We start from the raw sequence: 11,219 nt of genomic DNA, 5'->3' as shown, positions 1-11,219 counted from the left end.
TTTTTTTTTTTGGGGGCTAGTCGATTGAGAGAGAAAAAAAGTTGTCACCTTTGATGCCTTTTTTCCCTCGCACGTCCAAAGTTATATCTACATCAGTAAGTTTGCAGGAGTGAGGTTACATGTAGCATATTACTTTTTACTTTGTCCCGTTAAACGGATAGCGCCTTTTTTCGTTGTTTTTTTTCTTTTTTTTTTCGCTGATAAGTTGTGACTTCCTATTAGGCTCCGACGCGGTTATCGTATCGACTGAACTTAGAATAACCATTACCAACTTGAGATGAGCGAACAAGAGAGCGGCGAGTAGTGAGCGGCGAGCGATGAACGGGTGAGCTAGCTTCTTTGATTACCTTGCAAGTTTTCCCTTTTTCGCGTTATCCACTCCTCATTTCGTCAGAGCATCCCGATTGCGCTCTACAGATGGAGTGAATAAATGTATATAAAAAGGGTGATCTGATAAAGCGGCGAGGTGAGAAAGCTCCATGGTGGGAGAGTTCCATCGTGAGGAAGCTACCAGACCGCCGAGCGACATGTTAGATGTAGTCCACAGCCCGTTCACTCCTCCTTGATCTGCGTTTTTCTCCCCTCTACGTATATCCCCCCTTGTGATGAGACGGCACATGGACCCTTAAAAAGAAAGCGGCAAACGGCTAATCGCTCATGTCCGCCCCAACTCGTTTCGCGCCATCAGAGGGTACACAAAATGGAGGGAGCGCAATCGGCACTGCGGCAGAGATTGCAGTGTAGGGGGGGGCATCAGGGGGTAAGTAAAGCGGAAAATGGAGCGGCAAATGGAGCGGAAAAAGGACGGCCAAAAGGAGTAGCCAATGGACCGCCAAAAGGACCGCCAGATGGAGGGGCCGGCGAGGTGAGCTCCCCCCAAGAGAAAAACACCCTCATTAAGGCAACCCTCTTTGTAGTACTCATAGTGCACACACTGCTCATTTACCTGACCATAAAAACCATGAAGCTGGAAAAGATAAACCACAAACTGAAGGAAGAAAGTATTATTTTCATGACAGAAATAATGAAGCTGATAATATCCAGCTTCTTCTATTTCCATGAGAATAAGTTCAATCTAACATCGGTTCGAGATAACATCACTGAGATATTGACGAAGAAGAAGAGTTACGTTGTCTCCCTAACCATTCCGAGCATCATGTACTATTTTCAGAACATATTTTTTTACATCTCCATGTCAAGTATTCCTATCCCCTTGTTCCAGCTTCTCTACCAGTTTAGGATCCTCGTAGTAGTCATTTTTACTTATATTCTTTTGAAGAGGCGAATAAAAATTTCGCAGCTGATTTCGATCGTGTTCCTGTTCCTCTCGCTGGTGTGTCTGAAGGACTACAACCTGGGGAATGGCACGCACAGAAGGGGCAAACCGATCGACGAAGACAGCAGGGGCGGACCGATCGACACTCATACTAAGCAAACCTGGAACGTTCTCCCTTTAAAAGACAACCACGTGGAGGACCTGGGGGGAATTCTGCTTTACAACTTAAAGAAGAAGTCTTTGAATAAGAATACCCGATTCGATTTCTCTACCCTTTACAGAGTATTAAAAAAAAGGAAAGTCTTCCTAAATAGGTTAAACAAAAATTCGTGCCATCACCCCCTATCTGACCCTGACCTCGAGAAGAATTACTACGATATAGTAAGTTCTTCCAGGAGAATCTCGACAGACGGGGTTCAAAGTGACGTGGAAGCATGTAAGGTGAGGACTACAACGAGGGATGATACCCCTCCATATGGGCACCAGCCTCAGGATGAGTATACCCCCCATAACATGGTGAAGCCGGAGAAAACTACACGAAATAAAATCATAATAGGTATCCTGGCAACCTTTTTGGCAACCTTCACCAGTGGGTTCTCCACCGTTTTCCTCGAGTTACTCTACCTCAACTATAGATACTCCTTTTGGTTTCAGAATATGTGCTTGGCGTTTTTTACCATCATTTTGAGTCTCTCCACGAGTCACTTGGACATATCATCAGTGTTTAGGCGGTTTGCCCAGGGGGGGGAAGCTCCGAGGGAGGATGTCATGAACGAAAACGCCGCGAGGGAGGAAGTCATGAAGGAATACACCGCGAGGGAAGAAGCCGTGAAGGAAAACGCCGCGAGGGAGGAAGTGATAAAGGAAAACGCCGCTAGGGAGGAAGTGATAAAGGAAAACGCCGCAAACCCAAAGCAGCATCGCCCCATGGGTGCACCCCGCGACGGGGAGGAACAACCAGATGACGGGCCTCCGCCAAACGGAGTGACTCTTTTTTTTTCCAACCATTTTAACTCTGTAAAGGAGTTCCTATACGTTGCCTTGCTGATAATCCTAAACAGCATCGGCGGGATAATAACATCCGTTTTTATCAAACATGTGGGAAGCTTCTCCCGCTTTTTTGTCACTCCAATCAGTTTGTTGTTTAATATATATATATCATCCATTTATTTTAAAGATTTTCACGTTACGATGAATTATTTCATTTCGCTTGTGTTTGTTTCTTTCTCTTTGTTCTTTTACTTCAGGGGGCGCTTCTAGCTGGGTGCACAGCTGGGGGGGGAGGCGTGCAAACCGACATGCGCGTATCCGCTGCGTATCCGCTGCTTATCCGCTGCATATTCGCCGCTTATCCGCTGCATACACGCTGCGCACCTGCAGCACATCTTTCTCTCATCCGGCGCGTACCTGCCCCCTCCTCGCCCAGCCGCCTCTCCAATTTTGTCATATTTTTTTTTCACCCCCCCAGAGGAGCACACGGACCGGCGCCGGTCCCTGTACCCCTCGTCTTTCCTATTTGGTCCCCGACGAGGATCCATATTTGTAGACATCTTTTTAATTAACTTACGGATTAAAAGTTTCAAATTTTTTTTTTAAAGGGAACCATGTGGTGGTCGCTTAGCCACACAGCTGCAGCCCCCCAACATGGTTGTGTCCAAAATTTCCTCCGTTGTACGCACGGAAGAGCGAAAAGGGGCGATACACGGTGCATGCGCTCGGTAGGAGACGGCGCGTTGGGCATAATACGAATGAGCGTCGGAGAGCATAATACGAATCAGCGTCGGAGGGCATATTACGAACCCGTCTCTGTGGGCATATTACGAATCCTTCTCGGTGGAGTCCCCGCTCCCCTTGGCAGACTTCCCTCCTCCTCCTCCGGGGGCGCCCCCTTTGGAGGCCTCCGCCCGCTTGCGCTTGTTCTTGCCCAAAATTTTCTTCTTGTAATTCAGGACGTTGCGGCCAAACTTGAGTTCGTTCTTCACATTCAGAAGGTCATGAGTGAGGTCCTTGCTTCTGTGCTGGTCATGAGTGAGGTCTTTGCTTCTGTGCTGGTCATGGGTGGGATCTTTACCTCTGTGCTGGTCCTGCGTGAAGTCCTTACTTCTGTACTGGTCCTGCGTGAAGTCCTTGCCTCTGTGCTGGTCCTGAGATGCCATCCCCGGAGAGGCGTCGCCAGTAGCCCTATCGGCCCCCCCTGGGGAAAACATCCTCCTGATGGAATCACTCTTCCTGCTAAGGACACCTTTCCTCTCGAAATTTTTTAAATTCTTTTCCCGTTCGATCTGTTCAAACATATCTTTGTAGAGAACAGGTAGCCATTCCATGGGATATGCCGAACTGAAGTCTCGTATTTGATCCATATCGATATTTTTTTTCTTCATTCTTTCATCACGTAGAGCCTCCCTCTTTTGCAAATACTCATTTAATTGCCTTTCGTATACCTCCTTATGAGTAGCGTTTTCTCCCTGTTCCCACATGCCTACTTCACATATTTTTCGAATAACTCTCGGCTTCTGTACAGTTGAATAATAAATCATCCTCAAGTGAGCCAGTTCTTCTACGCTATACTTATTGCATTTATATATATACTCATGTAGACGTAGAAATTCTTTCATTATTTGTTGGCTCTTCTTTTCCTTAGTATCAATCAAATTGGTATATTTCCTTATGATAAGAGCAGCTTTGGTCAGGTTCTTTTCCTTTACATACTTATGAAACAACTCGTTCACTCTTTGTTTTTCCTTGGGGTCATACTTGATCGGTTCATTTAGATAAGGGGTTAGCTTTTCTGTGTCTAATCTCATTTTTGCATTTCTGTAGATTTTCCTGTCTTCGTTCCTTTTCACACTTTCGTGCTTCCTAAATGCCTCAAACAGTTTATTCGCCTTCATGCTAATTATTTTCGTGTACAGCTGTTGTACCTTCTGCAGCTTGATGCTTTTTGGGTACTTTCTGAACCTCTCCATGAGCTCTTTGTACTTGCTCGTAGACTCGATGATTTTGTAGTCGTAGGACATGTGTCTGTACTTGCGCTCGTAGTTGGTGTCCTGCCCGTCGTCGTAGATGGCCGACCCCTTGGCGTCACTCGGGGTGGATTTCTCCCTGCTGCCATCTGCCATGTGGGTGGATTCCGCGCTGCCATCTGCCATGTGGGTGGATTCCGCGCTGCCATCTGCCATGTGGGTGGATTCCCTTCTGCCATCTGCCATGGGGGTGTCTTCCGCGCTGCCATCTGCCATGTGGGTGGATTCCCTTCTGCCATCTGCCATGGGGGTGTCTTCCGCGCCGCTAACCTCCCCCGCGAGGAACTCCCGCTCCAACCCCTGGCAGTATTCATCCAACTCGTTATACTTATATTTGAAGTTCAAAAAATCGATATTCTTGTCATTAGAATACTGGAATAGGTAAGTCTTCAACAGCTTGGAGAGCACGAGGTCCACATTATCCTCCGTGGGGTAGACATAATGTAGATGATTGAAAAAGATATAGGGCAAGCTGTTTAGCATTTGAAATGACTCCTCCCTCGTTAAGACGTTTCTATTTTCGTTTAAAATTCTGTGACATGTATTTATGTCATCGTGATAAAGGAAAAAGTAGAACTGTTTCTTCAACACATTGCTGTCATATATTTGCCCATACAAGTCATCGATGGCCCGTATATCTATTTCTTTTTTACTTCTCAACCTGGTCTTGTAATTGATGTAGGTTACGTTGAACTTGCGTAAGATATCTTCGTAATCTGTGCTGTACTCCCTCGGGAAGAGCTTCCTATTCACCGTGATTACTGGCATTTTGGCTCCCAATCTGAAAAAAGCAGATCTATGTCCCCTCATTTGACGCATCAAACTCATCCCATTATTTCGATACACTCTACCTGTGATGTTCATCTCACTTCTGTTTTGGACCCCCCTTGGAGTGAACCCCCCATGATTGTTGGCCCATATGCAGGAGGAGGAGGAAAGCGCCTCTGGGTATTCACTAAAAAAAAGGGACATCTCTCTCCGGTTGGTAGGGTTATTACTCCCTCGGGTGAAGTTCACCATCTCGTGGATATTCTTTCTCTCCTTTCCTCCAACAATACATTTGATGAATCCTTCTTTCGTTCTTCCAATACGTAATGGAGAATGGAGCCCCCTTTCCGATCTGCCTATCTTCAACAACTTCGCCTTCTCCCTTGCGAACACCCCGCTTACCTGTTCGCCAATCAGCCCTGTCCCGTACAACATGCAGAACAGCAGAGTGAGCACTCCGCGGGCTCCCATGTTTAGGCCCTGCTGCTCGGGGGCGCTCAGAAGGCGTACGGACACACACAGAAAAGTTCATGCTCACCCCAACCAAGCAGAGTGAGCACTCCCTTCGGTTGCCATTCACGGGGATGCACGAGACGAAGAAGCAGAAGGGGGGCAGGGATTCAAAATATATGACTTCTTTCCCTGCACCATTTGTATCTGCTGCTTGCCATGACTCGCTAACGAGTGGGCGTTCACAAATGACGCGTTGGGTAGGGGCACGGGAGCACCTTTGCAAAAACGCGTCGGCGCTGCAAAAAAAAAAAAAAAAAAAAAAAAAAAAAAATTAGCCAAGCGTGTATTTTCTCTGCCTCGGTATGCACCCCCCACCGTTACCGCCAACACGTTTGCACAGCGCAGTAGAGTTAACACCCGTGTTCTTTTCCTATCCTCCGCAAGATGTGCCAAGTGAGGTGGCTCCATGCGGTGTAGTGTGCCTTGTGGCTACTCTCCTGGGTAACTTCCCTCCCCCCCCATCAGGGCATATATACCCAGCGGAGGGGCACCCTTAATGGGCAGTTGCAAGGAGGGACTTTTTCAGGTCGTTCAGCGGTTCGGGGGTAATTACTAACATGAAAAGCGCAGTCGAATGAACGGGTTAGTTTATTTCACCCTAAAGGGTGCCCCCCTCAGGGAAGAAAACGACGCACATACCCCCCGCACACCTCAGAGGGGATCAGCGGCCAGGTGTGAACGTGAAGTGGAAGAGCCCTTCAAAAAGGGGTATTTTAAAATGAGAAGTCTTAAAAGGGGGAGCCTTAAAGGGGGGCCTTAAAATGGGGGGCCTTAAAATGCAGTTTTTTTCAAAATGGAGTTTTAAAAAGGGGAGAAGACCCTTTGGGCGTTTTTCTTTCTCAAATTTGACCACGCCCCGGGGGGTCCGTTCCCATTTAGTCATGGCTACTACGAGAAAGTAACCGCCATAGAGGAAAAGAAAAAAAAAAAAATCTATTAAAGCGTTAAGTTCGGGGTGCAAACGTGTGATGAGATAGCCTGAAGGCACTCCCGCAGTGACAAAAGGTAGTGGGCGAGAAAGATCATATCATCTCGCAGGGGGGGGTGGGGTTCCCATATGATAATGAGGTACATCGTTCGGCGCTGCGAAAGGTGCAGCTGATAAGCCATGGGGGTGGAGGGGCAGCCGGGACTCCCTCCGTTTTGGTAGCGACGCCAATTTGTCTAGGTGCGCACGAAGAGGCAAACTGATGCGTCGCCGGCGTATCATCGGTTCCGCTCTACTCCTAGTGAGCTGTAGTCAATTCTGATCAGCTCCACTCACTTCTAATGAGCTGCACTCACTTCTAATGAGCTGCACTCACTTCTACTCAGCTGTACTCACTTCTACTGAGCTGTGCTCACTTCTCCCCACTCAGGAGGCGAACTCGGCCCGGTACCTGCGGAAGAGGGCACCCAAATTCTCGTCGTCGGGGGCACTGAGCAGGGAGCGCACAATATTCTTGTATTTGATAATTTTGCAGAATTCGTCCGTTACGTTCTCAAAGAGGGTGGACTTCTCGTGCGCTAAGTCGATAATTTCTTTGGGGAGGCCAGCTAGCTTGGCAATGTGAATACCAAACGATTTAGGACAAACTCCCTTAATAAATTTATATAGGAAAATGATTTTCTCCTGATGATCGTCTATACTTAAGCTCATGTGATAGTTTGAAATTTTTTTGTTGTGTTTGACTTCCTCCACTAGGAGATGGTAATGAGTGGAGAATATGCACCTGCATTTGAGGACATCTGAAATTTGCTCCAAAGTCGATAGGGCAATGGCTGTGCCGTCAAAGGAAGAGGTTCCTCTGCCGAGTTCGTCCAGAATGGCCAAACTGTATTTTGTGCTCTGCTTTAACATGTTCGAAATATCTTCCAGCTCCACGAGGAAGGTACTTTTTCCTTCGAACAGGTTATCACTAGATCCTAGTCGAGTAAAAATTTTATCAACTATTGTCAGTTCGCAGTAGGTAGATGGGACGAAGGCTCCTATTTGGGCTAGAATGACCGAAATAGCTGTTTGCCTTAACAGGGTGCTCTTTCCTCCCATGTTGGGGCCCGTGAGGAGCAGTGTGGACTGGTTCTCCTGCTTGCAGCCCATGTATATGTTGTTCGAGATAAAATTGGGCATGAGCGTGGCCACCACGGGGTGAATGTTATTTTCGAGGATGAGAAAGGGCTCGCTTACGGAGCTCCCCCTAGTTTCGCTGACCTCTCCTGTGTCTTGGCTGATCTCCCCCGTGTCGTGGCTGATCTCCCCCGTGTCTTGGCTGATCTCCCCCGTGTCTTGGCTGATCTCCCCTGCGTTTTCGTTCCGCCTCATCGGGTGCAGAACCGGGCGCGTGAGCGCGAAGGGTGTGTTCAGCGCCACGAAGGCAAAGGCCTGCAGGCAGTCCAGCTCGGCCACCAGTCTACAAGCAGATACGTACTTCTCATAATGAGCATAGAATAAGTGAAACATTTTCTTAAAGAAGGGATAAATGGCGTCCTTCTTTTCCTGATCTATATCTTCCAACATCTCAACACATTGCTTTATCTCATCATTTTGAAATCGAATAAATCCTTTTTTAGCTGACGTGATCTCTACATTCTTTAAAAAACTTTTGGGTACATTCTCTGGACACTCTACTTCGTATTTATACTTAGCATGAACATATTTGAGTGAGGAGATTTTCATATTCCTTTTCATATTTGCTAAAATACTGTTGAGTTCATTTTCGACTTCCTTCTCTTTATTGTTAATCAGATCAATGGCTTCATCACATCCCTCCGCTGGTTTATATTCCTTGTCTCCATCGAATTCGATTTTTTTTAAAAACTCGAGAGTTATTTCTTCTATATGAGGGTAGCTTCCTTGTACATTTTGTATTAGACTCTTCCTATCTGGGGTGTTACTAATTTCAAAGAGCCGCTTAGGTAACTCCTCCTCGTCTTTTTCTATGGTGTTAATTTCGATTAGCATGCTTCCTATTTCTTTGAAGGCATTTAAGAAGGTCATGAATTCTTTCAGCTTAGTGCTGACTATGTTGTCAAAAAAGACGGCTCCCCTTTCGCTCTGAGAAGCTTGAATGCAAATTTTGTTCAGCAGTCTTTCTATGTCTGGTAGCTTCTTCAACTTCAACCTGATCATGGAAAGGATATGCTCGTTTTTTTTTAAAAACTCCACAACATCCAATCGCTCATTTATCTTAGTACAGTCGAGTAGTGGACTACAGATCCACCTCCTCATATTCCTCGCTCCAAAATTAGTACATGTTTTGTTCACATAATCAAACAGAGAATTTTTTGTTTCCCCAGATTGAGTCTCCAAAATCTCCAAATGCTTCAATGCCGTTGCATCTAGAACCATATAATTTTCTCTCTTAAAAAGATCATAATGCTCAATTTTGCAGAAACGAAATATTTTTTTATCCAACAAAAGTGATCTCAGATAAACAATGAACCCTCCAAATGCACAGATCACACTGTTCTGTTCTTTATGCATTTCTAAAATTGGAGGGATGGGTTCAAAATATTTCCTTATTTCATCTAGAGAGGCAATTATATTCGGAAAGGAACTCACCGCTGTCAGTTCAGGTTCCGCTGGGATGTTTTTAAAAATGGATAGCACTTCCTTATTGATATTTTTGGAAGCGTATAGAATCTCTGCAGGGCATAGCTGCGCGAGGATTGTCCTCAGTTCGATACGTGACTCATCGTCTTTACAATACCCTACCGCGATGTACGATGTAGCGATGTCGCTCACGACGAAGCCGAAATTGCATTTGCTCCTGAATGGGCGCTCATTCTGAGATGAGGAATGTGGGAGATTGCCTACTACCCCATTGCCAGCATCCACCACTCCGTCATCTACATCTTCTATATCGTCAAAATGAAAACAGACCAAATACCTCGTCTCTGAACTGAGCATATTATCATGCAGAATGGTTCCCTTTGTAAATATTTCATTAATCTCCCTCTTAATAGCTTTATCCTTCGGACCGCAAGATTCTTTATTACGTTGCTCCAACTCCTTTGGAGTCTCCATCTGTTCAATTACGACTACCTTGTGCCCACAGTTAATAACCTTTTTCGCATACATATGTAGTGATTGTTCTGGAAACCCTAAGTGAGGTTTCTGTTCTCCACCCATCCAATTCAATCCACAAATGGTATGCATCAAACAAGCATCAATGTAGAATATTTCATAAAATCTTCCCATTTTAAAAAATATTATTTTATCAAAATTTTTTGATTTTATTTTCCAAAACTGTTGCATTCCTGGGGTGTAGTGAGCTTGTTTGTATTCCACCGCCCAGGGATGATCTGGTGGAGGGGTCCAAATAGTTGAGCAATCATAATCTGCATTATCTGGAGTCCTTAAATTCAGATCACGGATATACTGTGGCTGAACCCATTTAGGAAATTCAAAAGTATTGCAATAAAGGAAGTATTGTTCTATGTATAGTCTGAATTTATCATTAGACAGACTTATTGGCATGCTCAGGAGCTTGTTCCTTAGTGTATCCAATTCTTGAGACTTCTTCCCATCTTCTCCCTTTCGACGATGGATATTTATAATATCCTTTGAGCTTTGCTCATTAGTGAATAACGTTTCCTCCGTCTTGATATTCTTACTCGGCTCATAAACCAGATTGTTTAACTTCCCATCGACACCAACCCCTTCACTTCCTGAGAGTACCTTCCTCTTTACGTTCTTTCCATTACTTTCATTTCTCTCGTTAGATCCGTCATATATTTCTTCACTTGACGAATCTATTATAATTTTTCTTTTCTTCCTCACAATGATATCTTCTTCGGTGCTCAACTCTGCGTTGTCTTCATATCCCTTATCGTAACTCTCCTTCACTTCGATTTCTTTTTTTCCCATCGAGCTTTTAACCTCACTTTTGTTCACATCATCGTTGTCATCGGAGAATAGGTTCGCTTGGGGGGTTCCTGTACTGCATCCATTTTGCTTATTCTCATTTGAGTCCTTCACTGCGATGAAACTCGTTTCGCAGTTTCGCTCTGCTTCATTTCCCCCCTCCTGTTTCTTCCCAACATTGGCTGCAAATTTGTCCAGCGTGTTTATCGCCGAGCTGAGTTCCTGACCGCCATTCTTATCTGCATCGATTTTGCTTTCTTTGGCTACTTCCCCCCCTGCACTAGTTACCTTCTTTCCCTTCACATCCTGCGTCTTGAAGAAGCTCAGAATGGATGCCTGCTTCTTGTTCACAGTCCCGGACGAGTTGGACTTGCTGAAATCGGCCATTTGTGTTTGTGTGTTTGTGCGTGTGTCTGTGTGTCTGTGTGTGAATGGCGTTGCGGAGGGAGCTGGGAAAAAACGAGATGTAGTAGCAGCTCTCTCCGTGCTGCGATTCACCACTTCACCCCCTTGCGGGTCGCACCTACTGCTTCTTCACTTCAGCTGCAGCGCGCGTCGGCGGTGATGAGCACACGTGGGGAGTTGCTCAGTTGGTCGGTCAGCTGGCCGGTCAGTTGGTCGATCAGTTGGTCAATGGCCTACCTAGCCAATTGGTCAGTTCTTCACCTACCCACGTGCAGAACGGATGAGCTAAACCAAATAGGCTACTCTGCTGATCCGCAAAGTAGAGCACAACGCACGATGTGAGCATTAAAACCGTCTTCGCGTTGCAAAAAAAAAAAAAAAAAAAAAA

The 11,219-nt window shown here is 45.7% G+C and overlaps 3 protein-coding genes across 3 annotated transcripts; 1 reads left to right on the top strand and 2 right to left on the bottom strand.

Annotated features, from left to right (window-relative positions):
• Nucleotides 1-700: 700 nt before the first annotated feature.
• Nucleotides 701-2,822, top strand: PCYB_103630 (hypothetical protein; the record flags this gene model as incomplete). Its single annotated transcript, XM_004222912.1, has 2 exons — nucleotides 701-2,374; nucleotides 2,745-2,822. 2 exons carry the CDS (start codon nucleotides 701-703, stop codon nucleotides 2,820-2,822), a joined length of 1,752 nt encoding a protein of 583 aa, XP_004222960.1.
• A 271-nt stretch (nucleotides 2,823-3,093) lies between these two features.
• Nucleotides 3,094-5,538, bottom strand: PCYB_103620 (hypothetical protein; the record flags this gene model as incomplete). The annotated part of the gene is made up of 2 exons (XM_004222911.1): nucleotides 3,094-5,243; nucleotides 5,298-5,538. 2 exons carry the CDS (start codon nucleotides 5,536-5,538, stop codon nucleotides 3,094-3,096), a joined length of 2,391 nt encoding a protein of 796 aa, XP_004222959.1.
• A 1,396-nt stretch (nucleotides 5,539-6,934) lies between these two features.
• PCYB_103610 (DNA repair protein) lies at nucleotides 6,935-10,813 on the bottom strand (the record flags this gene model as incomplete). The annotated part of the gene is made up of 2 exons (XM_004222910.1): nucleotides 6,935-9,346; nucleotides 9,377-10,813. 2 exons carry the CDS (start codon nucleotides 10,811-10,813, stop codon nucleotides 6,935-6,937), a joined length of 3,849 nt encoding a protein of 1,282 aa, XP_004222958.1.
• Nucleotides 10,814-11,219: the final 406 nt, after the last annotated feature.

Source organism: Plasmodium cynomolgi, chromosome 10, assembly GCF_000321355.1.
Source record: "Plasmodium cynomolgi strain B DNA, chromosome 10, whole genome shotgun sequence".
NCBI classification, from domain to species: Eukaryota; Apicomplexa; class Aconoidasida; order Haemosporida; family Plasmodiidae; genus Plasmodium; species Plasmodium cynomolgi.
This window is presented reverse-complemented; position numbering and strand designations above follow the sequence as displayed.